The sequence below is a fragment of the Cornus florida genome, unplaced genomic scaffold (genome assembly GCF_030987335.1).
Source record: "Cornus florida cultivar Cherokee Brave unplaced genomic scaffold, ASM3098733v1 CherokeeBrave_3.0.0_Hap2_Chr02, whole genome shotgun sequence".
Taxonomy (NCBI): Eukaryota; Viridiplantae; Streptophyta; class Magnoliopsida; order Cornales; family Cornaceae; genus Cornus; species Cornus florida.
The window spans coordinates 15,318,885-15,346,617 of record NW_026775572.1 but is presented as its reverse complement, the minus strand read 5'-3'; the positions used below and the strand labels follow the sequence as shown (position 1 = coordinate 15,346,617).

Sequence of the window (27,733 nt, the reverse complement as noted above, 5' to 3'; positions counted from 1 at the left end):
AAATTTATTCAATATTGATTTTATTTTTTTCGTCTTACAAATCAAACACATAATTTATTCATAAAGATAATTATTTATTTATTTATTTTTTCAGTCTTGTCAAAATACCTAATTTTTTTTTAATCTTTTTATAAGTCCCATCAAAAGAAATATTTTATACAACAGAATATATATATATTGGGTTTTATTAAAAGAAATAATTTATTTGATAAGGATTTTTTTTTTTAATCTCGACAAAAAAGATAGTTTCGTAAACAAATATATATTTTTAGGGGGGGTTTTGTTTTGCTATAAGATAATTTATTTAACGGCTAATTTTATTTTATTATTATTTTATTATCTAGTTAAAAGAGACTATTTATTCAATATAATATCTTTTTGAATAATACTTGCATCCTGTGGAGGGAGGATTATCCTCCCCTACGGCCCAATGACGTGCTGACAAGTGTCCAAAACTAAATATTTAGGCTGAGATGGGCAATGACCCTTTTTGCGAGTTCAACCCGAACTCACCGGTTTAGTCGCTTCTCACTGACCTGGAGACGGAGTAGTCACTATAGCAACCGAACAGTTTGAGTTCTCGCCGCTTCACCGCCTTCTCGCTCTCTGCCGACCGTCATCTGCCATCACTGCTTCCTCGCGTGGCCGTCTTTCTTGCTCATCACCGTCGAATCTCGCCGGAAAGTTCAGCAGCTGGGACACTTCCTCCATCGTCGTCAGCAGGTTTTCATTGCTCACGACCAATTGAGGTGTCCACCGCCTTGCAACGTCGCTGATCTATCTCCGAGGTCTCCGTCTTTCCCACGGCATCCACCGTCGCCGCTGTGTCCTGCCACCTCCTCCGTTGTCGCAGTGCCGTCTGAGTCCCACCGTTCAATTTCTGGCCCGTTCAATCTCGCCGCAGGTATACGGTGCGATTGGCTTTGTCGTGGGTGTGATTGGCTTTGTCGTGGGTTAGATTGGGTGGCGATAGGCAAAAAAAAACAAAGAAAGATTGGGTGCTGATGATGGTGGTAGAAGTGATGGTGGTGGTGATATATATATGCATATATATATGATTCTATGGGTGGAAGGTGGTGGTGTGGTTGAAACTGGAAATTGGTTTGAGCGAGAGAGAAGAGGCTGACAAGTCCAAAAAGGAAAACGGGTTAAACGGAGCATTGCTTACGTCAGCTTTAATATCTATTGTTGGACACTTGTGACCCTTGGCAAGTATTATTCTAATTTTTTTTTTCGTCTTGTAATTTGTCTTGTAAAAAAAGACATAAAATATTAAAGATGAGTGATAAGTGCAGATAAAAAAGGACAGTTATGTAATAATTATTATTTATTTGTAAAATTAGAGTTAAAATTGCAATTTCAAGATTGTAAAATCGGAGAAAATTGGCATGCGACTGCCTCCCTAGTAAGGGTATAAGTCATTCTGTACCCGCTTTAAGTCGGAGACTGTTGTTTGCAGATTTAACGTATGTATAGAAGGTAAGGATGGGCGATGGCAACAGAGGCACTTCAGGCAACAACAATAGGCCTGAATGGCTACAACACTACGATTTGATCGGCAAGATCGGCGAGGGCACGTATGGTCTGGTCTTTCTTGCCAAGATCAAGTCCAATCGGAGCAAGTCCATCGCCATCAAGAAGTTCAAGCAGTCCAAAGACGGCGACGGCGTTTCCCCTACCGCCATCCGCGAAATCATGGTCCCCCTCTTTTCTCTCCATTTTATTCTGTTTGGTTGTCGAGAAAATACAAGAATAAATTTTGTGTGTTTTCAAAGTATCCGAAGTTCTAAATTTTAGATGGGTTGATGACGGACGTGGGGAACCGAATAAACCAATTAATTTATTCAAGAATCATCTGTTCTGTTTGGTTGCTGAGAAAATACAAGGAAAAGAAGTGAATAAATTCTTAATTCTCAAAGTTCAGGGTTGTTATTTTATCTATGTAAATTCTTAAATCTGAAGTTGGAAAGGTTGCTGGCCATGGGGGACACCGATTAAACAAATAATTTATTAAAGAATCCTCTGTTTGGTAGCTCAGGAACCCTGCGGACACACTAAACTAATAATGTGTGGAAATCACTTGTTTCCTGCTTTAGCTTACAACTCTCTTTTTATTGTTGGGGAACAGAATTTTAGGTTTTCATCCAACTCTTTGTTGTTAATTAGGATGTTACTGATATTATAAAATAAAACAAATTTTTAGTTAGTTATACAATTAATTACTCTAGATATAGATTTGTATTGGAATGGGTTATAATTAGGATAATGTTAGTCTATTTTAATTATGATAAGGCTATTCTTGTATTAGGCTTTGGTTGGTTTTTCTTCAATCAGGAAACTAATTATAAAACTTTAAGCATCAAATATCTGCTTACTTTTCTCTTGCTTTTCTTTTGTATTATTACCAACCAAATGAAGATTTGTGATGGAAAATCTCAGAAGGAATTTTTATTTCATTTTTGTAATGTTGAGAGCAAATGATGCAGTTACTTCGGGAGATATCCCACGAGAATGTGGTAAAGCTTGTGAATGTACACATTAATCATGCAGACATGTCACTATATCTGGCTTTTGACTATGCGGAGCATGACCTCTATGTAAGTGTATTTGTCCATCTCTTGTTTTCTGTTTGATTACATGCAAGGTTCGGAGATCACGGAATGATATATATTTGTGCAGTTCCAGTTTAGTATACATTTTATCATCCTATATATATATATATATATTTTCATTTATTACAAGGGAGTTGATATGCTAATATTGAAATCTCGCACACAAACACACACATGCGCATGTTCATGTACGTTTGGTTTGAGGGTTATATTTTGTCTATGATATTTTTCTTCAAACATTGAAGAAATGTCAAGTTTTATCTTAAGTACCTATCATTGGATTCCCACAAAGGAATCTGCAATCCTATAAGGAATTTTCATTGTTAAGAAAAATCATATTTGTGTTATTCATATTTCATGATAAAATATCCATGTTCTACTATTTTAATTACAATTTCGGATAAAATGTATATCATTGATTCACAAAGACTTCTTCAAATCCACAAGAATTGCTACTCCTACTCTGTGTTGTAGGCAATTATGTTTATGGTAGTAGGACTTGGACTCTAATATAGAGACATGAGTTCTGGTTCAAACATAATGCAAAATTGAAAGATGTCTTGCATGTTGTAGAGTGCATTACCTACCAGGAAATATAAAAATATTGGCTCTGAGTTATAAAAATTGCAAGTTATGGAGAAGTAAAATTACATTACTCAAACAACACGAATGTGGCTTTGAGTTAGCATTTGCTTCGTGAGCCATCATATGTTTCTGTTGATATGTTTTTAGTACTATTAGCTTTTTAGTCCTTTAATAGAACTCATGTTTTTTGTAGAATTTTAAGGATTTTCTTTTGCATAAGACAATATGATTGTGGTTTTGAGTTAGAATATTGCCTATTTTATATGTTCCTATTTCTTCCCCCCACAACCCCACTTTCCTCTCCTCTATTAGCTTTTCTAGTTGTTTAAAAGTATCTTATGCTTCAATACTACAGTTCTCTTGCATCTTAGTTTCAAATCTTGAAGAATTTTGTAGCAGATTGAGGCATTTTAGTTAAGACATTTAGAATGGTTTGAATATGATGCAAGGATCTTTCTGATAGGTTATTATTACGGTTATCAGAATCTTGATCTGAGTCGGGGAATCTTATGATTCTAAGATCTAAAATTTCAAATCAATTTGAGTTGCTAGAAAGCACGGACATTTCTCCATGTAGTGCCATGGCAGTATTGGAGACTCAGACATGTGTAGGACATGACCCAGACATGAGTCTGACACGGCTAGAAGTGTCTTGGATTTTGAATAATTTTTTTTAGGTTGGACAAGGTTGGACATGACATGGGCACACTTGGGACACTTTCAGGACACGACGGGGTAATTTTGTAAACATTTTTCATAAAAAAATGTATTTCCAATGCGCTCTTAAAATATATTATGGGTTAATAAGAAGAATCATATAAAATTTCTGATTTAGTGGGAACCTTAATAATCTCTCTCCACAAATAATACTCTTTTGATATGCATCTTTGGATCCCAAAAGATTCTTGTTATTCCCCTTGGATCACCAGGCTTTGACTTTTGTATTCATGTACCCAAGTATTCTTACAATAGAGTTATAATTCCTTATTTAAATAGTACTATGAATCGTTTTTTTGGGTAAGGGAGAATTTTATTGAAACAAAAGTGTATACTGAATACACGGGGCATACACCAGCAACCAGAAGGCAAACCTAATGGACAAGAAGGAAAGATAGCTACAGATTGAAACAGCTAAGACAAGAAAAGTAGAGATATGGCATATAAGGGAAGACTTCCAAAAATAGCCGCATAGGGTAAAGAACACAGCTGGTACTCTGCAACAGAGTATATGAAGGCAACTCTTTAAATTTTGCTGCTGCCAGGGGATTCGCTGCTGTAAACCGGGATTACTGCCATATTTCAGACCAGAAATGCAATGCATATAATTGAATAAGCTAGAGCAAACATATAGGTATATCCACATATCAATAAGACATTCCGGAGGTTGGAGTCTGGCAGCAGAGCAGGATATATTTGAGGAGCCTGGAGGAATACTGTTATTGTTTGCTTGCAGCTCTCACCTGCCATATCAAGAACACAGGGATATTGGTACATTGGCTGGTCAGATTGATAGGTACGGAATGCTGAGTGTGAATGATAACTCCAGTAAGGCCCCAGGATCAGAGAATGTGGCCATAGGATTGGCAATATATGAAACTAAGAGATGGCCGCCACCTTATGGTCATTAGATAATGTTTTACACTTGCTAAATCCTTGAAGCATTCTTGAGAGTCTAGCATTTTGTTTCTTCCATATGTAATAAACACAAGCAGCCAGAGTGGTTTCTTGGATCATCAGAGTTGTGGAATTGCCCTTTCATTGGGTTGTAGCAGAGGAAATATAATCAGTCCAGGGGCATGGGTTCCAAGGCAGGCCATATTTATGGGAAAAGTAAGTTCAAATTTGGCTTCTGACATGACAAGAGAAGGAAAGATGGTTGTTGGACTATATTGACAATCCACAGAAGACAAAAATTGACTCTGAGATTTGCTGGGTGTGAATCCTGTCCAAGGTGCTAAGCTTTTATAGGATAGCCAACTAGAGGATAAAGCTATATCCTGGCACAATTCTTTGGAATAAGGTAAGGTGGTTCCAAGGAATGAGGACTTGAGCGGAAGAAATGATACTGGAATTCTTGTCAGGGGAAGGAAGCCATTGGATGGCATTTTCATTGTTTCTATCAGTTAGAAAGAAAGAGGGAATGGTTGGTTTGATTTCATTGAACTCACCAGAAGTGGCAGAAGGCCAGTTCTGTTGTGATTGATGGCTAATGGATTCAGCTAAGGTGCATCTGCCCAAAGTAGCACTGTGAGTGATTCTTTCTCCAACACTGAGAATGAGGGGACCCAGAGGATCACTATAATTTAAATACCTAAATCAGCAACACAAGTTTTCGTCGTAGGGAAAGGTTAGCTTAGTTTGAGAACTTACTTTTTTATATATATATTTATATTCCTTAGGAAAATTTTAAAATTAGAAACTACTTTAAAAATTCAAGTAATTCGAATTTTTAACATGATGTGATTAGATATAAAGTTAAAAAGTTAGGGTGATAAAAGAAATTCCTTCTAAACAAAGTCTCTGTGCTGGCACCACCAAATGGTGTTCAATTATTAGAAACAGAATATCCGAAAAATTGGTTACTAGACGACGGTATTCAGATAAAAATCTTATTTTCTCTGTCTGAAACCTTGGTCCAAATCTAAGCTACGATCCTCTCATAAAGATCGAATTAAAAAGAAAGGAAAAGTGCAAAAAAATATGTTTTTTTTAACAGTTTGGGGAATGAAAACCCACCCTCCTTTTGGTTCTCCTCGAAAATGGCAAGAAAGATTTATGGGTCCTCTGATGGCGGAGGGTAAGGAGAAGATGTAAATTTTACTTGTTTTGGCATTCTTTCAGTAAAAGGTCAACATTAGATATCAAGTAGTAATGTGATGAGCAAATGGTGTGTGTGTTTGTGTGTTTTTTTTCTCTTCTTTTGATAATTTGATTTCCTTTTTGTGGTTCCTTTGTAATACAAATGTACAAGGATCCATTGGTTAGAAGATTACCGTGGAGCTTTTTTGCTTCACTTGTTTTACGTATACCTTATCCCAGTTATAAATTGAAGAGAAAACTTATTCACAAATGAACACGGTTTCTCCTACTTTCAGCAACATGCGTGATATACTAAAAGAGCTCAAACTCATTGGTAGAAAGGTTGTTCTTTGTACTAAGTTCCACAACATATTTATATATAATGTAGCTATCTGTTTTGTTCTTTCTTTATTACAGTCTTCCTTATTTATGCATGTTTGAAATGTTCTTTAGCAAATCTCAAGTTGTATTGCTGATACCCACTCATTAAAAAAAATTGTTCTGTTGATGCAAAGTCATATTGAGGCTCACTATTCAATGGAGGCAACATTTTCCACCACTAGAAATTGTGTTTGAAGAAGGCAAGAAAAAGAGCATAGAATAATTTAACCCTTTTTTTTTCATGCATTCGACAAGTTCTTGGCATTAAATAACTGGCTTTATATCCAAAAGCTATGCAGAAGCACTCTAGATGTAGCCATGCTTTTAATTTACTGAAAGTCACACCAAAGTAACTTGACCAATTGTTCCTTCTCGTGTGTGTCAGGAAATCATTAGGCATCACAGAGATAAGGTTAACCAGGCTATCACCCCGTATACTGTCAAATCATTGCTATGGCAGCTGCTTAATGGGCTGAACTACCTCCACAGGTAAAGTTTACTTTTTACAATCCTGATGGTTATTTTCAGTCTCAGTGTGCCAGTATTACCATTAACATATATTTGTGTATACGGGACATCTGTGCAGTAACTGGATTATACATCGAGATCTAAAGCCATCAAATATCTTGGTATAGTTCTATAATCATTACCCAATTGTTGTCATTCTTATATATAAAGTACCTCAAGATTATTTTCATTATATATAATGGAGAAATTTTCCTTTTCCTTGATTAAACCTGTGCACAATGTCCTGTTCTTGTGAACTTTCACTGACCAGGTTATGGGTGAGGGAGAAGAACAAGGAGTTGTTAAAATTGCTGATTTTGGTCTTGCTAGAATATATCAAGCTCCATTGAAGCCGTTATCTGAAAATGGGGTAGGATGCATCAGTTATGTTCTTTAGCTCATCTGCTAGGTTGCGTCATGGTCTCATATTTTTTATACATTTAGATAATGTAGAAAGATAGAATTGGTTTGCGCATTGTTGCATAATGTATGTCCTTGTAAAGTTGTAATACTAATTTTTCAAATGCATCAAAATTATCTAATTAGGTTGATTTTTGACTCGCATTTTATGATCCAAATAGTTCTCTTTGGAATACCCTGCAATGACACCTATTCACTGGTGTGGAGTTTTGTTATATGTGAATATCCCATTTGCACTATGCAAGATAATTTTCCAATATTATTGTATTGCTTGCTATTAGTCTCTCATGAGTCTGCGATGCTTACTCCGCAGAAGGAGGTAGTTTGAAACTGTCTTAATATTAAGCGACTATTTCATTAAGATTGTTAAATACAAATGCTGAAATCTGAATATTGTACATATTACATTTATTCCCTCAATATCTTCTACTCGTAACATTTTTATTAAAGATAATATATATATAAAAGCATATATAGAACGATAAATTTTACCCAAAGAAATATATCAATTTAACAATGGATATTAATGACAAAACTGATCCCATGTAAAATATTAATTCGAACTTAAATAATGAGCATTAGTCATTCAGTGCTGATTAACATTATTTTGAAAACGAATGTCTCAAAACTTTAAATTAAGATAGACATATAAAAATGTAAACTCGAAAACTAAATAAATAATTTGCAATTTGGTCACACAAATTAACCACCAACAGATCAGATCAAATTTTATTAAACAGCATATTATCCTAATTGAACTATAAAAAGATAGATAATGTTACCTTTACGTAATCATCCCAATTTTCTTCACTCCAGTTGTTGGTGTCAGTCACTTGATCATCCCCATGTCCAGTATTTCCCATCAACTTTATCCACGTATAGTACTTTTTCTTCGTATAATCTCATTGATTTTTCATTTGTCTTTGGTTAAGATCCACATTTTTTTTCTTTCACTTAGCTAATATTTTCTTTATCTTGTCCCATGACTCTTTTTCAAGACTACCACCACACTTCCCTCCTTTATTTGCTTTCAAGGCACAAATCTAAGAAGATTTATATAATTCTGGATCCTTTCAATTATATTATTAGTAGCCATCCTACCTAAATTCCAGCAACAGTCAAAATATCCACCTTGTATAAAATATCCTACTATACCAAACACTCCAACCATCCCATCTGAATTCCAACGACAGTGATAAGAATTCCGTGTAACCCGCCAATTGATCAAGAGCCTCGTGAGCCTCTCGATTATACGAGGGTCAGTTGGTTATTAGATATTTTATTATTTATTTATTTATTATTATTATTATTATTTTAAAAACCAAAACTTACTACGGACCGTGTTCTGCGATTAGCGACCTTCCTATCACTTATTTTTTTATTTTTTATTTTTTATTTTTTGCCTCTAAGTGAAGTGGTATTCTAAGTCTTTACCAAGCATGTTTAAATTTTAAAATCGCTGACCGTGTTCAGTTTTAAGTGCTGAACAAGGTTATCTAACTGGGCCTGACAAGGTAGGGGCAGGGCAGGACCGGTCGGTTGGAGATTCTAATCAGTATCAGGGCTTGGGGAACAACATAGTAGGGGTAGGGTGGGAAAGGGATTTTTGGCAGGGAGAGGGAGGGTGGGATCTTTTCTTACACGCGGCAGGGGTGGGGAAGGGTCCTCCTATCTTAAACCACCTCATTGCCATTCCTACCTGAGGCATGAAATTTACATACGACAATATGTTATGTTGTTGAGTTTCCCTGCTTGAGCAGAAATGCAAGAGCAAGTTGAGCTCCTGCTGGAAATCTTAGCACTAACTTTTTAGAAATATGGCTTATCCCTTATCCGTTTGTGGTTTATCACTTTCTCTTGCTGCTTGCTTTACCTGATTCATGAGCAATGAAGTTTGGAGCTGTTATTCCTTGCAATCTGTAGTGCTGCACAATTATTGACATCCTACCAAGTCTTAGAAGTTGGCACGACGGTCAAATTCAGATTTAAAATAACTGAAATTTGGCGGGTATGAAAAGAAAAGGAAATTAAGAATTGTACGTATAATTGGGAGTCAACACCACTACGTAACCAATTAAGAATTGTACATTTGAATATTGCTTCCCTATCTATAAGGTTTTTGTGTCATGACCACTGAATATAGTTGTATGGTCACCATATTTTGGCTACTTGAGTAGTAAAGTTGGTCTGCGTGCTGGCTAGTTGGTAGTGATTGTGTACATTCATAAGAGATTTTTTATATTTATGTAAAATATGTTTGTATTTACAATTACTGGCAGGTTGTGGTAACCATTTGGTATCGTGCCCCGGAGTTGCTCCTCGGGGCGAAGCATTATACTAGTGCTGTTGGTATCCTTGGCGCTAAATTATGTGTTATTTTCATAATCTCGTGGGATTGTTCTATGATTCGGTGTGTTTGTTCCTATCAAATAAAAGAAATGGGAAACTAATGTTTAAAGTAAAACTATTGTATTTCCTTAAAGCTGTAATCAGATATGTGGGCTGTTGGATGCATATTTGCCGAGCTTCTAACTTTGAAGCCTCTATTTCAAGGGCAAGAAGTTAAAGCCACACCTAACCCTTTTCAGGTAGATAGGAATTTCTGATATGGCGTTCTTTCGTGCTATTGCTTCCTTGTCTAATTTTTCGTCCTAAGATTTACACACTAATTTGTAATACTTGTATGCATATGTGAGAACAATTCTGTTTTCTAATATGAATTGCCACTTTTGCAGCTTGATCAACTAGACAAAATATTTAAGGTTTTAGGTAAGGAAGTCAAAATGGTGATTATACCTCATTCTGTATTTGTTGTGGAACTATATTACCGTCAGTCATCTCATTAGGTCATCCTACCCAAGAGAAGTGGCCAACACTTGTGAATCTTCCACATTGGCAATCAGATCTTCAACACATTCAAGGACATAAATAGTTAGTCCATTCTTATTCTCTTGTCTATACGATTGATAAGATATTACAGGGATTTTGTTATTTTCACTAGGTTTTATTTGCTTTTCCAATTAATTGATTGCTTTTCCTTTTATTTGCTTTATGCTGCTGACAGTGACAATCCTGGACTTTATAGTGTTGTTTATCTATCTCCAAAAACTCCTGCATATGACCTTCTCTCAAAGATGCTCGAGTACGTGTCATCTTTTAACTTTATGATAATTTTATGTTTACTGTATGAAAATATATATATATTTTTTGACTACTACTTGTTTGTAGCATGATTATAACTGCAGTTGAAATTGAAAGGTTTGCGATCGCATAAATTTGTTTCATCATATTGGAGTTTATACATATATGTGAATTGGTTAGGAGAGAGAAATACAGCATTTCTTCTTCCCTTAACATATATGATTCCCAGAGTTAGTTTAGATTATTAGAGAGAGAGAGAGAGAGAGAGAGAGAGTACATCTGTTGTAAAACTTGCAACTCTTTCAAATTAGAACCTTATGTTATATTCTTCCTAAAAATGTGAGTTTATGGATAAGATTGTGATCTCCTTTGTTACTTGGAGTTGTTGCAATGATGTATCATCACTGGTGGGCTTGTTGGTGCATAGTTACTGTAGGGTGTGAGATTGGCAACACCTGTGTCCATTTGTTCCCAAGGAATGTAGGACTTTGATAGAGAGTAGCGCAAGGCCCGTGATCTAGATCTTTAGGAGTGGTGAATAGGTCTTGCTAAGTTAAATTGACCGATTTTTAACAATAGGTCTTGTTATGCTAATTGATTAATGTTAACAATAGCTCTTGCTAAGCTAATTAACTGATTTTTTTATTTTAACTAAATCAACATCAACTTAAAGGTTAAACTTAACTACCAAACTTACAATTCAGTCCATCCATCATGTCATAAATCATACAAATAATAAATAAGTCAAAGCAAGCACACAATGGGTTCAGATTTCTACGTGGAAACCCCAATGGGAAAAACCACTTGAACTAGTCCAGGCAAATTAAAATCCACCAACGAGAAAGATTTTTTATTTTTTTGAGAAGCAAGCAAGAATTCAAAAAACGAAAAAGAAGTATTACAACTAGGTTGACCAGTTTTCTCAAGCTTTACAAAACCCCTAGTTACCTCTTGACGTAGATCGACATCAAACTCTCATCTTGAGTCTCCAAGCTCTCGGTTCTCTCAGCCAGTAGATCTGCTTTTCTCAAGATCCGCATCTCTATAGCACTTTGATCTCCTCAATTAGTTGTCCAATCCAAGTGTTCTGGGGTGAATACTCCTTGTTTGGTGCGAGTAGCTGGTCAACACCTTAAATGCGAACTCACTAGACTATATGGAATGATGAATATGAATAAAACCATTATTCTAGCAGAGATTTGCGAGATTGTTCTCTTAATTCACCCTATATGCTCCAAGTATTCTCAAAGAGAATAACATGAAGAATGCATAGCTTTTTAGAGTTTAGATTCATGAAATCATTAGGGTTTTAAGAGATTCTATCTCAAAAGGAAACTGCAATCTGCACACCTCAATCGATTGAAGCTAAGTGTCGATCCACTGACATCGAACCAGTGTCCTTTGAAAGTGCCGGATTTTGATTTTAAGAAGTTTCTAGAAACACTTTTATGCATCATACATGCAATATATGAAACCTTAATTGATGAATACATGTACCCTAATTGGTGTGTGCATATAAGTATGTTTAATTTACCTTTTTGCCCTTAAATGTATTTTTGAATTTTGATAATTCCCCTGGATAAGAAATAATACTAATTTTAACTAAAAATAGAATAAAATTACATGCTTGAGCTTTCGACATTAAATTTCTCAACCTGTGGAAATTTTTTTCTTAATGTTTTGTTTAGTTATATCTTGAAAATGATTTGGTTGTGATAAAGTGTTGTAGAGCTTGAAAATGATTTGGTGTACTAAGAAAGTGCACAGTAGGCACTGTTATTAGCATGCATTTATATGTCAATACAAGCGTTCATATTGACATCCAAATAGGCCAAGTATATCAAACGTATGTGTGTGAGTATATTTGTATGTGCATAGAAGTTTGTTCCTGTTTTTGTGTGTTTATATAATGGTGGGCATGATCAACTTACACTTGGTGTAAGAATAGTTAATTTTTTCTCTTATACTTGCATCAATTGGTATCAAAGCCCTTTGTGTTCTATATCAAGTGGTATTAGAGCAATCTTAATTGGTCCTATATCATTTTGTCAATAGAAAATGCCAATAATAGTAAAATTATAAAGAAAGAAGGGGATGGGAAGGAAGGAGATGAGATGTGACTAGAAGGAGGAGATAATAAGACATATTAAGGGGGTGAGAAGGCATTGAAAAGATAAGCTGGATAGATTGAAGGTGAAGGAGAGCAAGAACAGTGGAGAGAGGAGAACTAGGAGAATTTGAATCACAATTATATTCCAATAATCCAAAACTGAATTGCTTATTACATAAGAACCTCCTTTATACGGACAAAGCATAAACGAATTTAAGAAACACTTGAACAATAAAATACTAAAATATCCTTAAAATTAAATCGTTACTGAAATAAGAACAAAAATAAGCAAAATTAACCCTAATAAGATCAAATCCTAATTTCATCTATCTTTGCCCCTTATCCAAAAGTAAAGGCCAATAAATTGTGGTTCATGCATGAGGTTTCTAGAACTCTTGTACGGAGAGTTAAGCTGATAGTATCACATCAAAAGGCCGGGATGAGAAACACTACTCGATGGCTAAAAATTATCCTCAATCCATAGTGGCTGAAATGATGGGATAACTAGTTCTGTTGCTGAAGATGTAACTCCTGTAAGAACACATACTAACAAAATAGGAGGCTCAAAGATGCCTTGGTAGGTGACAAATAATTCACATGGAAATCTGGACTAATACTATTATCTAATGGCAAGTCAAATATATAGTATTCTTATTGAAATATCAGTAACCCAAGCCCAAGCCAAGCGCAAACTCATGTTTAGAAAGAAATGCCTAGTTGGGTTCGAGCTTGGGTTGAGAAATTTATACCTTAGGTTGGGCTCAAGTTGACCCCCCCTTAACCAGTGAGTTGCATTTCTTATTTTTATTTTTAATAAAATTATAATTTAAATTTAAAAAGATTTATTTATATATTATTGAATCAGTAACACCACCTACTTGTTGATTCTTTTGAGAGAATAGTTCTGTGTATATTTCTTCAATATGTTTACATCTTGTACGAGTATATAAAGGAATAAGGGAAAAACTATACAAGGAAAAAAAAGTCTAAAACAAAACCGTACAATCAGCTTCTAAGTTACAACAATCATAATAATGATATCCCTAAAATGAAGGATCTAAATATGGCAGCAACTATAGAAAGTCTTAAGGCTGGAAGGTCTGCTGTTTATAGAGCTGATATTAGCTGTCACAACTAACATCTGCCAACACTAACATTTACTGGAAAACTTTTAGATGTTATTCTAGAACAATTTGACCTTGACTTTTGGTTTATAATTGTGTGAAAGATCCTGTAATGAATCTAAATAAGCCTGAATTGGTTATCTCTTATCTGTGTGTGTTTTTATCTTTTTTGGGTTTAGTTTTATGTTCCTTTAATTTGGTTGGGTTCTCCATATTTATGCTTATGTTCTTTTAATCTTTTGTTTCCCTCATTCTATAATTCTAAACATTTTTTTTCCCTTTTCTTTTCTTTTATTTATTTATATATATATTTTTTTGTGTGGTGGGGGAGGCTAATGTTCTTCATTTCCTGATTTCCAACAGCATGAACCAAATTTTAATGTGAAATTCACAACAGCTGATGGGTCAGTTGTGACATTATGCCACTTCACCACAGCTGATGGGGCAGTTGTGACATTATGCCACTTCAAAATTGTACTGTGAATTGTACTTACGAGTCTTATTCTATGTAATTGCCCCATCGACGATGATGGCTTTGTTCTAGGAATGAAGCATAAGACACAGTGAACTAATGCTGGGCAGTCAAGCGCGCACTACTTGAATATTTCTAGATCAAAATTGTCTGTTTTTAGAGGACTTAATCCTCAAAGTGGCCTTCAATCATAGTGGATTCCTTCTTAGCAATCATTTGTTTGGAGACATATTTAAAGTATAACTCGTAAGCAAATGGTGTACCAATCAAATTATGTTAAATAGTTTTTGTTTTTTTTAGGGGCCATTGCTTGGTGCATTGGTCAGGCTGTCTAGTATGAGAATGTTTATTTTAGTCCTTCAAGAAGCAACTCTGTGCAAATAATGTCAAAAGTTAGGTAACTTAGGTTTGTATCCATTTTACACTCCTGGCACCCTTGATTAATGGGGATGACATTGGGTAATAACCCTTCAGTTTTAGTTGTATCTAATAAATGTACTTCATTTAGTTTTATTATGGGATGCTTTAATGTTTTCAGGAAGGGAATTCACTAATAATATGTTACAATAGTGGGTGTTGGGAAAATTTTAATTAGGCTTTATTTGTTTTAAGGATCTTATGAAGCTTGTAAACAGAATTTATTGGTGTAAAGTGGGATAAGTTGTTAGTCATAACCGAAATTAAAGGTAAATGTTTGAAAGAGCTTTAATCTCTCTCTTTCTCTCTTCACCTCTCTTATATTTGAGAAGCATTGGAGTACTTATTTGAATCTTCCGTTTGTAATCATCTCCTCTTTCTTTCTTTTCAAATTCTCCAGGAAATGAGAGGCTTGTAAAATATGTTGCAACCATCTCTCTATCTCTCCATTTTTTTTTTTTTTTCTCATGATATGTGTGTGTGCGTGTATATATTTAAAACGACTTAGTTTATCCAAGGCACCACTGTTTGAAGAATTTACTAAGAGAGTTAGCCTATAACACTTAATGAAGATGGAGATATGAAGTACACATATTGAATCACATATTTTATCTAGAATCATTTATACAATGGAGCACATTGAAGTATTTTTGCTTGACAAATGTTGCACCAACTGCAATTTCAGTTGCTAAGTCAGTGCCAGTGATTGGTTTCTTCAATTAGCTTATTTTGATAAAACTGTTTCTGCCACAATGTGATGAAATATCTTTCTTTCATTTTCTTATAGATAAAAATTAATTATGTCCACCAATTATAATCATTTAACAATTTAAGGCTAATCTTATTTGCAGATATGATCCTCGAAAGCGAATAACAGCGGCTCAAGCTCTTGAACATGAGTATGAAATCTTCCCTTCACTGTTTGTGGGTTTTTTTTATTTTATTTATTCTCTCTCATGCTGTTTAATATTTTCTCTCTCATTACTTTGTTGATGAAAATATATGGTGAGCTATAAAATTTGAATTTCAGATTTCAGCTAAGAAATGGTTGGACATTATATTTAATGAAGGGGTCCTTAATATATAAGCACATTGCACCCATACTTATTACATAAGTGTGGAACATAGAACACTTACTTTGGAATTTTATTGAGAAAAGCTATATCATTGCTTTCCTTTTTTATTTTTTTTTTCTGTTTAGTTTGACATTTTCTAATAGTCATGGAATTTGTATGGCAATAAATATTTTAATCTACTGTCTTCGTTGATTTATTATTTCATTAACTTGTTTTAAGCATCTCAAAATTTTGTTTCGTAGGTATTTTCGGATGGAACCTCTACCAGGACGCAAGTAAGTGTTTTTAATTGTTTGACAGATCTATATTCTACTTGAATTATGTTCATTTGTTGCTGCATATAGCACGACAATTTACAAGAAAATGATCTCCTAGTAGATTTCATGGGGAAGCATGCATTTCGTCCATATTTCCTTATATTTGACCAGGTAAATGTAACATCAATGCTCAGTGCCTTGGTACCTTCCCAACCTGGAGAGAAAGTTGTGAATTATCCTACTCGACCAGTGGACACGAACACAGATTTTGAGGGAACGACTAGCCTTCAACCTTCTCAACCGGTAAACCTACATGATTTGGAACTTGTTGGCTGTTGTATCAATCTAGAGCTGCATAACTTTGAACTTAAGTTCTTGGGTGTGCCTGTGTTTTTTGATGATATTATTTTCTGTAGTAATTAGTATAATTGTTTGCAGAAATATTTTTCACTATAATTGTGATGTATTTCAACTTATCATCTTATTCCGTTAAACATGGTATCAAATGATTACTTTTTTTTTTGATAAATAAAATTATAAAGAAGCGCTCAAAAGGGGAGTGGAACCCAAGAGAAATACAAAAGACCACAAAGGGCCTCTAAGCCTTCAGAGAGGCCAAAAAATCAACAATCTCTTCTAAAGATCTATGATCTCTCCCTGAAACCCAACAAAAAAGAGTGGAAAGAAATGAGAATTTAAGCACCGAAATCGACATCGCCTTCCCTTCAAAATATCTCATATTCCTTTCAAGCCAAATACACCACCGCACACAGAGCGGCGTAGCCCTCCACGCATCCTGAATGTGAGCCCCCACAGGGCAACCTCTCCACACCTAACCCAAAGAAGCCTAAATAAGCCAATCGTCAAATCCCAGCACTCTTTAGCCATAGTGCAATGAATGAGAAGGTGATCCACTGTTTTCTCATCATGAAGACACATATAGCAACGATTGACCACCACCTGGTTTCTCCTTCTTAAGTTATCCTGGGTTAAGATCATTCCCAGAACCGAGGTCACGCAAAGAAAGCCACCTTGAGAGGAGCCTTAGAGCGCCAACAGACTTCCAAGAAAAGCGAACTCCAGGATCAACTGAGAGACACCGGAAGAAAGACCTCACCTCAAAATGCCCCTGAGAGTTTGCAACCCAAGACCAACAATCTGAATCCTCAACCACAATCCTCTGGCGATATAACTCCAAGAAACGAATGGCCTCCTCGATCTCCCAGTCTTGAAACAAACGCCTGAATCGAACATCCCATACCAGTCTCCCACTATCAAGGTGATAACAGTTGACCACCATGGCTTGCTTATCCGAAGCAATCCTGTAAAGCTGAGGAAAAGCGAGAGCGAGAGAAACATCCCCACACCAAACATCATCCCAAAAACAAATCCTCCTCTCATCCTTGAGTCGAAACCGAATGTGTTTGGAAAAGTCATCCTATCCCTTCCGAATAAAATTCCAAACCCCTACCCCCTGAGGACCCCTCACTTCCAGAGAACTCCACCCTCCTCTCATCTCCCAGAATCGACAAGCCACTACCCTCCTCCAAAGCCAGTGTCTCTCCACACCAAACCTCCACAACCGTTTCCCAAGGAGAGCCTTATTGAAAGGCACCAATCTACGGAGACCCAAACCACCATTCCGAATTGGCTTGCAAACCTGCTCCCAGCGCACCAAATGAAACTTGAACTCTTCATCTCTACCCCCCACAGAAAATTATGCTGCAACCTCTCAAATGATTACTTTCTCTACTTCCTGCCCTCAAAGCTTCCTTGCGGACATCAACCTTGTGTATAATTTTCTCAACAGCGAGTTTTGTCTCTTTCACATAGTATCATAGTTTATATGGGGTTCGTCAAGCCCATAATGCAATTGATCAATCTAATGTGTACTAGTTTATTTTTTTGATAAGTAAGATTGTATTAGAAGCGTTCAAACGGGGACCGCATCCCGCAAAAGCTACACGAGGCTAGAAAGAGCCCCTAAATTCTTGATGAGTCCAAAAAAATTAACTACCTCCCCCATGGATTTACAATTTCTTCCGAGAACCCAACAAAAAGGGGAACTAAGTGTTGAGAAGGGCTTATTTGTTATTACTTATATAATATTGGGGCTTATGTGTAACTTCTGAAACTTATTAGTATAAATAGAATGTGATGGAAGGATGAAAGTATTCTTTCATTCTTTCCCCATCTCTCTCTTTCTCTTTCTCTTTCTCTCATCCCTTTTCTTCTCTTTTTCTTATTCTTATACTTTATTCTTGATTTGATTATATCTTAAAGTCAACGTAGTATCAGAGCAAGGTTTGTAAAGCTTTAGGTGTGTAGCCACCCTAGGGCAAGTTTGTGTAAACCCTAGTGGGTGTGAAGGGTTTTGAAGAGATTCCAAGATGGGGTAAGTTGGCTGTTTTTGATCTATTGCAGTCTCGATTGGTGTTATTTTCGTGTTCACGAGGCTTTGCAATGACGACTTTTTCTTCGTTGTTCGCGATTCTGGTATAGTCTACTTTGTTGCTTTCTAGGGTTTGTGTGGTGACTGTGACGTCTCTTTTTTATGCATCTCAGAAGACGGTAATCTTTCTAATGGAAGTTTGTGTGTAAGAGAGGTGGTTTTTTACGTATTTTGTTGCTGTTTTTGTTTCTGAGGATTAATACCCAGAAACTGTTTGATAAAATGTCTGGCTCAGATGTAACTTCAAAAGAAGTTGGGTCTTCCCCAAGTTTGACTCCAGTATTGGGAGGTAGTGGTGATCACCATCCAGGCTTTTGTATTATGACTGTTTGGCTGGATGAGATGAACTATATGGAGTGGGCTTAATCTACTCGTATGCATATCACTGGTCGTAGGATGATCGACTATATCGAAGGGACTGCCACGTATCCCTCCAAGAGCGATCCTGAGTTCAAAGAGTGAAGTGCAAATAATGCAATAGTTATGACGTGGTTGTTGCAGTCAATGCAGCTACAAATCAGCAAAGGGTTTCTGTTTGTGAAAACAACTAAAGAGCTATGATGGTTGTAGAAGAGCCGTATTCCTCGGTTGGTAATTTTGCAAAACTGTATGAACTCTAACAACAGATTTCAAGATTCAAGCAGGAAGACCAAACTCTTGCTACATATTACCACACTCTACGTGGTAAATGGGAAGATTTAGATCACTACCAAGACTACATACCTGTGTGTGCAGTTGATGTTAAAGCATTTCATGCTATGATAGAAAGGAATCGAATCTATGAGTTCTTGGGTGGTCTGCATCCGAGATATGAGCATGCTAGGGTACAAGTGTTAGCCAGGTATCCAACCCCTACTTCTATTAGAGATGTGTTTTCGTATATCCAGGCTGAGGAGAGTAGAATGAAGGCTATGTTTGCACTTATATACACTAAGTCTGAGAGACAAGTACCATTGTCTGAGAGGTCTGCTCTTGCCACACAACAATGGAACAAACCCAATCCTCTAAAAGGAGGGAAGCAGGATGACAAGAGTAAGTTGAGGTGTGATCACTGTGGGTGTACGCGCCACACTAGGGAAACAGGCTGGAATCTACACGGTCGTCCCACTCAAGCGAATGCTAGGCCAAGGCCTGGTCCATTAAGGGGGTTATCTACGACACATACTGCTGAGCGTGAGACTGCTTCTACTGGTCATGCCTCCTCAGGGCTACCGAGTGTTTTTGTTCGGGACTAACTTGATGCTCTCCGACATCTACTTGCACAATATGCCTACATTTCCACCTCCCAACTTTGCTCAGACAGGTACCTCTCATTCGGCACACCAGGTTTCCACATTATCTGGCGGGTCACCCTGGATCATTGATTCAGGAGCCACTGATCACATTACTGGTATGGTATCTGATTTTTCTTCATACATTTTATGTTCTGGTAAGGATTAGGTTAGAGTGGCTGATGGCACCTTCACCTCCATTGCGGGGAGGAAGGGCACTGTTTCTGCATCTCCTAATCTTACCTTATCATCTGTTCTTCATGTCCTAAAGTTTACCAATAACCTACTTTTTGTCAGTCACATTACAAAAGGCTTGAATTGTAGTGTAACCTTTTTTTCCATCTCACTGTGTGTTTCAAGACTTGGATACGGGGAAGACGGTTGGAAGTGGACGTGAGGACAATGGCTTGTATTTGCTAAACGCGAGGCCAACTTCTTACTATGTTACAAATCAATCTAGTGTTAGAAATACTAATATCAATAAAGATTTGTTAATGCGATGGCATAATAGACTAGGTCATTTACCTCTTCATGTTTTGAAGCATGTTCTTCCCTATTTTGCTTTTGTTGAATTTTTTGAGTTAAATTGTGAAACATGCGTTCTTGCCAAACAATGTCATGTTTCTTAATAAAAGTACAACTCCTTTACAACTTGTTCGTTTTGATGTGTGGGGTCCTGAATCTACTACTTCATTACTTGGTTTTCGTTACATTGTTGTGTTTGTTGATGACTTTAGTCGATATACTTGGCTTTATCTTATGAAAACCAAAGATGAAGTTCGTTCCATTTTTAAAACCTTTCATAGGATGGTATGTACTCAGTTTGGTTGTCCCCTCAAAATCCTTCGATCTGATAATGGAGGGGAGTTTATGTATGGTGGCCTTGCCTCCCTTTTTGCTGATAACAGGATTGTCCGTAGTGTCGATACACCAGAGCAGAACGGTGTAGCTGAAAGAAAACACTGTCATATTACGGAGGTTACCCGTTCTCTTCTAATCGGGATGGGAGTGCCTAATAGTTATTGGGTTGATGCAACCTTAACAGCTATATACCTTATCAATCACATGCCTTCTAAGGTTCTTGGCTATCAATCCCCCTTCTCTGTCTTACACCATAACACTGCCTTGTTTACTGTCCCTCTGAAAGTGTTTGGTTGTGTTTGTTATGTTCACATTCATCATCGCAAGGATAAAGGCAATCCGATGTGTCTTTATTGGATACTCCACCACTTATAAAGGGTATCGATGTTATAACCCCACCACTTGTCGTCGCTTTGTCTCCATGCATGTTACATTCTTTGAGTCTGTTCCTTTTTTTCCCATTACTCGAGATTCTCTACAGGGGGAGACTGCCATACAGGTAGAGAACCTGTCGTCCATTAAAAGGGAATGCCTGCTTCCTTTGCCTATTCCCATTCAAGGGGAGGTTCCCATTTAGGGGGAGCTTCTTATTGAGGTGCCTACGTCTAGTCCTCCTAACACTAATGATTTGCAGCAGGGAAAGCAACCGATTGTCTACATTAGGAGGGCAAAACCAGTCATTGACTCACCCCAGGACCAAGAAGCCTCCCTCAATCCAGGTAATTCCTCAGTTGACATTGATACTCCTGATTCTTTTCCCAAAAGCAATCCTGTTGATGTTGATGTCCCTATTGCCTATCGTAAGGGTGTTCATAGTTGTACAAAACATCCCATATCTCAGTTTGTATCCTATGATGCCTTATCTCCAACATATTGTGCTTTCACTTCGTGTATCTCCTCTGTATCTGTTCCTTCTAGTGTTTCAGATGCTCTCAGTCAAACTCTATGGAAGAAAGCCATGCTTGAAGAGATGAAGGCCATTGAGAAGAATGGTACTTGGGATATTGTTCCATTACCTAGGGGTAAGAAACCATTGGGCTGTAAATGGGTCTACATAATAAAGTATCATGCAGACGAAACAATTGAGAGATATAAAGCCCGGTTAGTTGCAAAGGGATTCACTCAGACCTATGGGATTGATTATTTGGAAACATTTGCTCCAGTTGCCAAGATGAACTCTATACGTTTCCTCCTTTCTTTGGCAGCTAATTTGAATTGGCCTTTACATCAGCTGGATATAAAGGATGCTTTCCTTTATTGGACTTGGAGGAAGAGGTGTATATGACTATGCCACCAAGGTCTAAGCTTGCCAATGGTCAGAATTTAGTGTGCAAGCTAAATAAAGCCTTGTATGGGTTAAAGCAGTATCCACGTGCTTGGTTTGAGAGGTTTAGCACTGCTGTGAAAAGAGTAAGGTACACACTGAGTCAGGTAGATCATACTCTCTTCATCAAGAAGCACTAGGGCTGCACCACTGCCCTTATTATATATGTTGATGATATTATCATCACTGGAAATGATTCAGAATAGATTCATCGAATGAAGTCACTCTTGGGGATAGAGTTCGAGGTTAAAGATCTCGGATTATTGAGATACTTTCTTGGCATCGAGGTTTACAGATCGAAGAAAGGGGTATTCATTTCTCAACGGAAGTATGTGTTAGATTTGTTGACTGAAATAGGCAGGCTTGGAGCTAGATCTATTGATATTCCCATTGAGCAGAACCATAGGCTTAATGATGTAGATGGAGACCCATTAGATGACGTGGGAAGATTTCAGCGATTGGTTGGGAAACTGATTTACTTATCTCTCACGCGGCCGGATATTGCCCACGATGTTAGTGTGATTAGTCAGTTTATCCATGCTCCACGTACACCTCACCTTGAGGCAGTTCACCATGTTCTTCGCTACCTCAAGGGTTCACTTGGTAAGGGGATATTATTTGGCCGTCATGGCCACTTACGTGTTGAAGCCTACACTGATGCTGATTGGGCAGGGTCTGTGACAGATCGACGATCTACTTCAGGATATTGCACATTTGTTGGAGGTAATCTTGTTTCATGGCGAAGCAATAAACAGTCTGTAGTAGCTAGATCTAGTGCAGAGGCTGAGTTCAAATCTATGGCACATGGAGTTTGTGAGTTGTTATGGCTACGAACGATGTTGGGTGAGTTGGGTTATCCTGTTTGCGAATCAATGGTGACAATAAGGTTGCTATTAGCATTGCCCACAATCCAGTTCAACATGACCGGACAAAGCACATTGAAGTTGATTGACACTTCATCAAGGAAAAGCTTCCTCTTGGGCTGATTTGTACTCCATAGGTCAACACACATGATCAAGTTGTTGATGTTTTGACCAAGGGTGTGAGTGAGACTTGCTTGCAAAACATGTTAGTCAAGCTGGATATGATAAATATCTTTTCACCAGCTTGAGGGGGAGGAGTGTTGTCAAGGGCTTGTTTATTATTACTTATATAATATTGGGGCTTATGTGTAAATTTTGAAACTTATTAGTATAAATAAAATGTGATGGAAGGATGAAAGTATTCTTTCATTCTTTCCCCATCTCTCTCTCTTTTTTTCTCATCCCTTTTCTTCTATTTTTATTCTTCTTCTTATACTTTATTCTTGATTTGATTATATCTTAAAGTCAACACTAAGAATAGAAAACTTCAGCACCCCAATACGAGACTCCACTCCCTCAAAGGATCTCCTATTCCGTTCCAACCATATACGCCACCAAACCCCTAAAGGCGCAGCCCTCCAAAAGACACGGGCTTGGGAGTTGGGCCCCACTGTACATCCTCTCCGAACCTCAATCAAACCTCTGAGGATAACACTCCCTGGGCAAATCAAAGATGATGAATTGTCTTCGTATTTGTCTTGCACAAACAGCACCAATTGACAACCACCTTGTTGTTAGGGGCTTATTTGTTATTGCTTATAAAATATAGGATGCTTATTTGTAATTTCTGAAACTTGTCAGTATAAATAGAATGTGGTGGAAGGATGAATGTATTCTTTTAGGGGTTTTGCTTTTAGAATTTTAGGGGTTTTGCTATTATAATTTGGGCCCTATCGTGTTGCTCTTCAGGTGCAATTTGGTATTAAGCATATTTTTGAGTTGAGTATTGTTTGTGTTTGGCAATGGCTGCATGTTATAGGTTGCTCGAGCTGGTGTTGACCTCCAGCTCCCTTACCCACATTGGTTGCAATCATAAATGATAAGCTGCCTAGTGTACAACATTTTCATTCATTTCTCTATTTTTATAAAATATTCTTCTTTCACTTTTTTGTTTCTTTTAATTATTATTATTATTATTATTATTTCTTTTTTAATTCTTTGGATGTGTGTGTGTGTAGTCATTTTATGGTTTTCCTATCATTCTTGGAGAAGTGATTATAATTTTCTCATTGGTTTTCCAAAACGTTGAGGCTGATATTCTAAGTTGGAGTAAGAGTGTTATACAATAATGCAGTGAAAAATGAAAATGTTCGGGTAAATATTTCAGAGAAAAATGCCTCGATTTCCCTATTATACCGGTCAGAAGAAGTAAGAATTAAACTAGATGTAGCTTCTCCACGGCTGAGTTTATAATGTTGTTCATGTGCATCTGGGAGACAGCGTTTTCTTCTAATATATAGGGTAGAAAGTTATTTCTAGTAGTGTTTTATAGTTTCCACGCAAATAATTAGATTTAGATGATAGCTCATCCTACATGTATGAAAAGTTGGGTAAGAAAGTAGTCACTGTTTGATTTTCTTATAAAAAAAAATTCACTCAGTTCCTTAATTGTAAATGATTTCATAGTTGAAACAAAGATTATTACTACCCGGATTCTTTCCTAGCTAGTTTGGTATTCTATAACAAAGATTTTGATTGGAGTCACCCACATTTTAAGATCCTTGCAACGGAGCGTTAGACTTCTTGTACTCCTATACACGAGGACCTGAGTCTCTTTCATTTCTTATATCGATAATAAATGATTATTTTTGTTCAAATTTTTATCATGTTGCCTTGTCTTTTGCCGGAACTCGTAAATGATATGCAGCCTGCCAGCTTGTCTCACAGACAATGATTCTGGAGTACAAGGAACACCACTTCATCTCTCTACATTTTCAATTAAGAGAACAAAAGTTCAATTTTCCATGTTGAAATGTGTGCTCAAGCATTTGTAGTCATATTTTGATTATTTTTACCAGGTATCATCTGGAAATGCAGTTTCTGGGAGCATGGCAGGTCCACATGTAGTGCCAAATAGATCTGTTCCTCGACCAATGCCAATGGTTGGTATGCAAAGGATGCAACCTGGCATGACAGCTTATAATCTCACTTCTCAGGGTGGGATTGGTGGTGGAATGAATCCTAGTAGCATTCCAATGCAGCGGGGTGTTGCAGCACAGGCTCATCAACAGCAGCAGGTTATGTCAGTTCAATCTGAACCTGTCTTGTCATGGATGTATTTGTTCCTTTTTCTGATGCATATACCATTATTCTGGAACAGTTGAGAAGGAAAGACCAAGGGATGCCTGGATACCCTCCGCAACAAAAATCCAGACGCTTTTGAGGTAACTCTTATTGAAATGCACCCATGTAAGCTTCTGAGAAAGTTGTTATTATATTTTTATTGGTTAAATATATGGGAAATTACAAATACTATTGGCATGGTTGCATGGAACACCTTTTTTCCTTCACCCAGAAGTTAATGCTAAAATTTATATTGTTATTTATCTTGAAAATGCCTAATGGACGTCATAATCATTATTTTCATTATTGTTCTTGGAAAATCTGTGATGCTGGCGTTTCATTTGCCTGTCAATTATGCATCTTGCCAATTGTCTTTTGACACTTTAGTAGCATGGACACCATACAACACATCAAATCCTAAAAAAATAGGACATGGATTTGTTTTATTTTTTGGAGGGCAATGTTGTACTTTTCCTTTTTTTTGTTAGTCAACCCTCTTTAGGGCATATTTTATTCCTTTGTTATTGTATTAATTCTGTAATCATTGATTGGGGAATATACAAAGTACTACTTCTCTTCTCTCTCTTCGAATCTGCGTTTGTTTCCATATACAACATGGATACGGCAATATAAATTATAAATTTTTATTTATAAACATCTACTGACTATAATAGAAATTTAGTTCATTTTAAATTGCTTTACTAAGAGTTACCCCGATATAATTTAGAAGATGTAATGATTATTATATCATAAATGCTACTTTTCAACTCCTTTGTCATTACTATTAAGTTCTTGTCCTATATGAAAAAAAAAATTGATTATATGCTTGATTTTTGAGATGTGTTCATATTATTACCAAGATTGCCTAACTCTAGAATCTAGATGTCTTTATGTTATATAAAACTTAAGTTAAAGATTATTTGTCAAGTGTCTGAAGAGTTGGTTAGGTATCCAAATTAATTAAATTTGTTTTTAAATTATAAACATGTCCACAAAGTGTCAGACATGTGCCTATGGAGTGTCCATGGAATGTTGGTGACCGACACGGATACGGCTCCTTCATATGTGTCTTCGTGCTTCCTAGTTGACAAGCAATATTATGGAAGATAACATGTACTTGAACACAGTACTGGTCCATTAGAAAGAATATGTGCACTGAAGCATTCCTTTTATTGGAATAGTTTAATTTTCTCCATCATTTTACTGGTTGGAAAAACTTCCGGGTATAGAAGAACTCAATGTCGTCTACCTCTTTAAACACATATGGAAAAGGGTGGAAGAGATGTACACGGGTTCATTTTAGGAAAATGCTACACCTCATGTATTATATTCATGATTTAGAGCTCGAATGATATAGCTGCTGATATGGCAATCATACATATTTGAGATTTAACGGCAAAAGAGCCAGTATGGTCAGCTTTTTTCACCAAAGTTGTCGGGTTTTCCAAGTCCATGATGCTGAAATATTCAGTTTTTCGACCAAAGTCTGGCTTCCTGACCTCATTTGCCTCGAGACGGCAGTAATGCTTCTATGTGAGGGTTCGTAAATATGTCCAGACCTTTGCTACCGACTGTGATTGATGGCAATCTCTACTTTCAAACAAAAACTTGCTATCCTTTCTAGAATTATTTGTTTTACTCTTCTGTGTTTGTTGTGCTAAATGTATATGTGCATATAAATATCTGTGTATATAGTTTCGATGGAAACTCAAGAAAAAACTAAATAACCACCAAATTCAGGATGGATGGATTAACATCAACCACAATCTTTGATTTTTAGATTGTTTCCTTTCTTCAATTATAGTGAGAGAAGAGAGGGTGGATTAGTTATACTTTGACCTGTGCTTCAATCTCACCCGACGTAGACACAAACTCTTATCTTCATGCAAGAGATGGAATCTTCTAGTGAAGTTCTTACCAAAGAAATAAATTCGATAGAAGTTTCTGTCACATCATTGCATTGTAGATGCCACGTCATAGCCACAAAGATTCGCGATGTGTATCCTGAAAATAACTCTCAAGTGTGCAGCGTTCTTCATTTTAAATATTACATTTTCAGTTATTTGTGGTACAATGAGTTATCCAAACAACATTTATAACCTTGTTAATGTTAACCATTCCCATTACACTCTCAGTACTTTCTTTGTGTTTGAGTAACTTCTGTCTAACAAGATCTTCGTTTAAAATCTCATTGTCCTGAATAGGCTAATGCAGGGAGATGGTGGATGTGGAAATTCGTGCATAAGTGGGGCTCAATCCCCGAACACTGAAATACATTCAGTACTCGCCGATTAGCAGAGTACAGGAGGAGGTTGTTTCCATGATTGCAGACGTTGGTTGCACGTCAGGAAGCCAATTCATGTTGTATGATGCATTTGAATCTGATTTCTTCTCTATCAGAGCCTGGTGTAACTTTATGTTAATGTCAAGTTTTATACCCACCATGGTGGATTAGTTATCTCTTTATCAGTGTAACAGATCGGAGTGTAGAATTGCGATATTGGTGTATAGCTATGTAAAATTAGTCTTTAGGTATTTATCGAGTTAGTTGTATTATCTAGGTAACCCATCTTCTTAATTTTTTGTTTCTTTTTATTTAAACAGTCGAGAATTGAAGTGTAATGTTTCTTTGACTAGAAATTTTGCAAAACCTTCAAGAAAGATATTTTCTGGTGCGGAAAACTACCTCTACTGTTCAATATATTTAAGACATTTTCCTGAAATTTAGTTCCATTTGTCTTTGCATCCTCATCGAATGTGACGAGTTTGAGGGATATG

General features: G+C 36.6%; 1 protein-coding gene across 2 annotated transcripts; it reads left to right on the top strand.

Annotated features, from left to right (window-relative positions):
• Window positions 1-498: 498 nt before the first annotated feature.
• Window positions 499-27,637, top strand: LOC132293832 (cyclin-dependent kinase E-1-like). 2 transcript variants are annotated; one of them, XM_059791470.1, is made up of 17 exons: window positions 499-1,208; window positions 1,460-1,698; window positions 2,487-2,597; window positions 6,763-6,866; window positions 6,964-7,006; window positions 7,156-7,254; window positions 9,584-9,653; window positions 9,798-9,892; window positions 10,040-10,073; window positions 10,151-10,235; window positions 10,369-10,446; window positions 15,420-15,467; window positions 15,887-15,919; window positions 16,096-16,204; window positions 24,691-24,909; window positions 24,993-25,056; window positions 27,160-27,637. In XM_059791470.1, the coding sequence occupies exons 2-16, from the start codon at window positions 1,486-1,488 to the stop codon at window positions 25,053-25,055; spliced, it is 1,404 nt and encodes a 467-aa protein (XP_059647453.1). In that variant the 5' UTR covers window positions 499-1,208; window positions 1,460-1,485; the 3' UTR covers window position 25,056; window positions 27,160-27,637. The 2 variants fall into 2 exon arrangements, with proteins under 2 accessions (XP_059647453.1, XP_059647452.1); XM_059791469.1 differs by lacking the exon at window positions 499-1,208 and having other exon boundaries at window positions 1,215-1,698.
• Window positions 27,638-27,733: the final 96 nt, after the last annotated feature.